Here is a 4,764-nt window from a genome sequence, read left to right as displayed (position 1 = left end):
TGTCCAATCAGAGTTTCTAAACAGGTATTGTGTAGTTGGTGCTTTTAATCAGTTTTCAGTTAACTAAATTCAAGTCTATGGAACACAAAATGTCACTAGAATTACTCTGTCCTTCTAAAATATTTCAGAAAATCGTAAAAATGCACTGAATCGTATCGAATTGTATCGCTCAACAAATATTGTAATACATATCGTATCATGACCAAAATATCGTATGTCATATCGTATCGTGAAATTATTGTATCACTACACCCCTACTAATCAGAATATCTCTATACCTAGCCGCTGGCTTTTATGGGCTTAGTATTTTAAAAAGAAACCTGGGGCTTTTTATTCAAGACCACTTCTGTCTGTAAGGCTACTTTCTCTACTGATAAAGAGGACTTGTGTGGACACTCAATATCACCGAGCCACCCTTAAAGAGAATCCATTCTTACAACATGTTGAATTTTCTGAGCTTTTCTGGAACCACACCAATAACTTATGGGATGAATTATCAGTGGTCATGTTTCTATCGACATTTTTAAGTATCGCATCTGAAAAGGTTAGTGGAATGGCAAAATCCAAAATAATTTCCACAATTTTGCAAAAATGGTTTTACAGTCGCTTGAGGTAGTTTTTGGCTTTTCAGAAAAAGATTTAATACACTAAAGGGGAGATGGAAACAGATTTGTCAAATAAGTCCTGACGTAGCAACTGGCTTTTGTGTCAGAGTGTAACTGAGCTACCCGACTTGTGGAATGCTAAACTGAGGAAATTTGTACAATATCTTTTCATCAAAGAATTAAAAAGATAATAAAAATTTTGAAGCATTTCTAGGTCTACCCAAAGCTTCTGCCTCAATAAGCTACGCCAAAGTCTGTTCCTGAAATTCTAATTTTCTCCTCCAAAAAAAAATCTTGAAGACCACAAACTGCTTGTTGACAATTTGCACAGACAAATATAAGTCCTGACATGGCAAGCATTTACCTTCAATCCATCTAACTATGAACTTTATATAGATTTTTGATCCTTTTTTTAAGAACTCAGTCTATAAAAGCCTATATGTCCAAGTATAAATATTTTGGAAATGTTATAAAGTATGGATTGTATTTTTGAAAAAATAAAATAAAATTTGAAATGCACAGACACTAATAGTTAAAAGGCACTGTCATGACAACACCTTTTAGGAGCGAGCACTTTCCTGCATCTTCCCAATTTGTTCAATATGTAAGGAAGGAGAGTACTTGAGTTATCAACGGAACCCGTTGATAACTTCTTGTTAAGCTGACGTTTATTTCTAATCAATTAAAGTAATATGAGATTGAGACTTTGTATCCACAACTCACAAACCCAAAACATAATCAATCAATATAGCAGCATTTGGTTTTTTGCCATCTTAAAATGATGAGAATGAACTTATTTGTAGGTTTTAGCCTATGGCAAGAAGCCCTAACTCTCCTGATAGTCCTTTTTTCTGCCTTTTGCCTTTTATTTAGAAGCTTCCACTTAGTATTCACACATATCTCAACTGGTGAGATTTAACACATGCAATTATGAGTAGAAAGCATCAAATGCAATCATATTGTGCAGGCTAAGTGGGATAAATGGAAGGCTGGTGACTGCTGTTAACATTAGAGGAAAGTACCGCATAGACAACTACCATGCTGAGCTCAAGAAGATTAGCTTCAAATCTGAACGCAGTTGGATTCAAAGAACTCAAAACTCTGCTTTTTTTTTTTTTTTTTTAAATACTGAATATTAAAAGTTAAATCCTGCAGAACAACAGGAAGGCATGTCATGATCTCGCTCCCCTGCTGAACCGCACACTCAGATTGACGGGCATCATCTGCTAGAGCTACAGAGATCCGTGGTGTGTCGATGGAACCATGCTGAAGAGCATATGCCTCGGTGCGAGAGGCACATGCTGATTGGTGGAAACAAGGCCAGAGATGGCAGCCATAACATCACAGCAATTTATATGTATGTAGCAGAGTGTGAGAAGGAGGTTAGGCATGAAAATGTGTTCCTTTGGAGTCTAGGCTTACTGGAAGACAGGCGGTGTTTTCAGAAGTACTTATCAGGTTCACTTCGTTTCAATAGAGAGCGAGCAAATAACAAGACATAGAGGAAAGCGGTTAGAAGACAGTGAAATGAGGATGCGTGCAGTTGCAATGATGCATCTTTTAACTCATTCCATCTCTCTACATTGGCATATTTCTACCGTATATTACAGTTCTTTGGGGTTTTGTTTCTATTGGTTTCCTCTGAGTAAAACATGATCACAGAAGAATAACATCAAAGCCAGTTGAGGACATGAAAAAGCCTAATCTGGGCTTCCGAGGCAGAACGTCATGCTCTTCATCTTCTGGCGCTCCTTAAAAGAAATGCCAAAATAAATCAAATAACCTTGTTAGGAGGGAGTTTTAAATATGTTAGTGTCCTTACTTTGATTTCTCCCAGTTCTAATCAAACTATCAAAGCTTTTCGGATGATGAAAAAACTTGAGAGAGTAAAGTGTTTCCAAGTTGAATTTAAATTCTGTGGGGAAAAAAGTATAGAAAGGTAATTATATATTATATATACCAATCAGTGGTTAACAAGAATCACTCAGTTTGTCACTTGAAGAGTGACTGGACTATCAACGTAAAGTGATCTAAAAATTACACACAGTAGAAGCGTTCAATCAACCATATAACTGCACAAATTGGAATTATGAAAATAAATCCACTTGATGGAAAAATACCAATTGCAGAAAAACTCTTTTTTTTTAGAAAAAGTCTTCCACAAAACTACAAACACTTTTTTTGCATCACAAGTCTCACGATCAACAACCGGATGTTACTACCGATGGAAAAGAGAAAGACAGCAGAAATTGAGTGCTTTTGACATTAGTAGAAATGCCTTGCAAATATATTGCAATCAAAAACCATGATCGTTGGATTGTTCATTGACAGTTTGCAGTGTCAATTTTTTTTTTCTGTAATACGTAAAAAGGTCGTCACTGATTGGTCATTGAGCATCTTGTTTGGTCTAACCACCAGAAGATTTAGGGATACTATTTGGATAATTCAAACACAACTTCTTAATATTTTGGAATATTTTCAGATATTTTCTTATGCTTTCTGGCATCTCACAATAATCCCTAATAACTAAATGAGAATCCTTAATCTTTTCTAATAATTTCAGTCCAATTCTGTCAGTTTATTATAGTTTTGAGAGCACTGTTCAAACAAAAATGTTTTGCATTTTGGAAGAAAAAAAATCACATTGATTATTGATTATTCCAGCAAATTATTGCAGCAATATTGACAATAAAGATATAAGTGCGGCATCAAACCACTTTCATTACAAATGAATCACCATCATCATCAAAATTATTACGGTCAGGCATATTATTGCCATCTTCAGAAGATGTAACCGGAACAGCAGCAGGTGTAAAGTTCATTGTAAAATATGTAAATGTCAGCAGTCACAACAATACCAAACAAATTTGCTGCAGGTTTATATATATTTTAAAACCCTACCCTAGACACTCCACTCAAAAGTTCTCATAGACATTTAACTTGAGGTAATTTGTCCATTTTCTGTCTGAGTAGAAATTAAACTGTATAACGTTGATTCCTCAGTGTTAACCCCCACGTTGCCACCTGTTACTCTGAAAGCAGTCCTCTCTTCAGACTTAACCAGCAATAGTTCATACAGACACAAAGCATTCAGGTGGAACAAAAAGAGTAATTTGTTACAAAGATCCACCTTTGTTCTTATTTATTTTTAGATTTCTTTTTTCAAACATAATATTTGCAGTAACTAAGATTACAGGGAGCATCTCAAGTCCTGCACATGGTCCCTCTGCAGAACATCACATTTTTGTTTTGGTCATTCAGTGTTCGTTCAAAAATACTGACCCCAGAGACTTTCATTTGCATGACGGACTGCAGAAGAAAAAATTATTTCAGCAGGAAATTAAAAAGGAAAGAAAAAAAACTATCTCTGCATAAATATAGCTGTTGGACATTCTAATGAGGCTGAATTAAAATCCACAAAGCGACTCTTTACCAACGATTGCACAATCTCAAAAGTGCGCTGGGTGTCCGTGGGAATTCATTAGACGCGCGCGGCTCAAAATGAAGCTCGTTCATATCGTCACATGTCAGTCAGAAGATATTTAAACCTTCTTTCTATCCCCTCTTTTCTCCACCGCAACAGTTCATTCTCTTACCTATGTGGCTGATTAGAAGCAGCTGGCAGATGCAAACATCGGTTCTCAGAGCTGTAGAGTCCATGGTGTCGAGGAGCTCAACGTAAAAAAACCGGGAGGAAAAAATATATTTTTCGTTTTTAAATTTTTTTTTTTTTATCGGATGCGCTAAGAGGTCATCGTTGAGCCCGTCCTCTGTGTGTGGGACGGCTGGAACGGACTCGACACAGACTGGCTGAGCTCGGCTTGGTTCTGCTGGGTTGGTTTAAGGAGAGCGGGCTCGCGCGCCGCCTGGTTGGTTGGTTGGCTGGACGGTTGCGGACTCGCGCTCTTCACGTACATCGCATTAAGGAGACGGACAGCGCGCGCGCCGCCCACTGCCTTGAACGGAAATCAGTGAATCGCTCCTATAATGTGTGTCTGATCTTCCTGCAGGGACCCATTTATCTGCAGCGGCTGGGACTCACTGGCTGCCTGTCGCTCACACAGCCTGTTAGAAATACAGTTATTATATCATACAGGCATTTTAACCCATGGCAATATGTTAACAGAACCCTAACAATGATGTATGTAGGTTAAAAAAT

General features: G+C 37.4%; 1 protein-coding gene across 5 annotated transcripts in view; it reads right to left on the bottom strand.

The window, feature by feature from the left end:
* ptprz1b (protein tyrosine phosphatase receptor type Z1b) overlaps window positions 1-4,569 on the bottom strand; it is a 64,926-nt gene extending 60,357 nt beyond the window's left edge. For 2 of the 5 annotated variants that reach the window (XR_532787.2, XM_008401422.2), the window contains exon 1: window positions 4,202-4,569. Coding sequence is in view for 4 of the 5 variants with exons in the window: in XM_008401422.2 (XP_008399644.1) it covers window positions 4,202-4,265 (64 nt within the window). In the remaining variant the exon portion in view is untranslated. The remainder of the gene's footprint in view (window positions 1-4,201) is intronic. The other 3 variants (XM_008401424.2, XM_008401425.2, XM_008401423.2) reach the window with 2 other exon arrangements.
* Window positions 4,570-4,764: the final 195 nt, after the last annotated feature.

This window comes from Poecilia reticulata, linkage group LG23 (genome assembly GCF_000633615.1).
Source record: "Poecilia reticulata strain Guanapo linkage group LG23, Guppy_female_1.0+MT, whole genome shotgun sequence".
NCBI classification, from domain to species: Eukaryota; Metazoa; Chordata; class Actinopteri; order Cyprinodontiformes; family Poeciliidae; genus Poecilia; species Poecilia reticulata.
The sequence above is the reverse complement of the archived record's forward strand: the minus strand, read 5'-3'. Positions and strand labels throughout refer to the sequence as shown.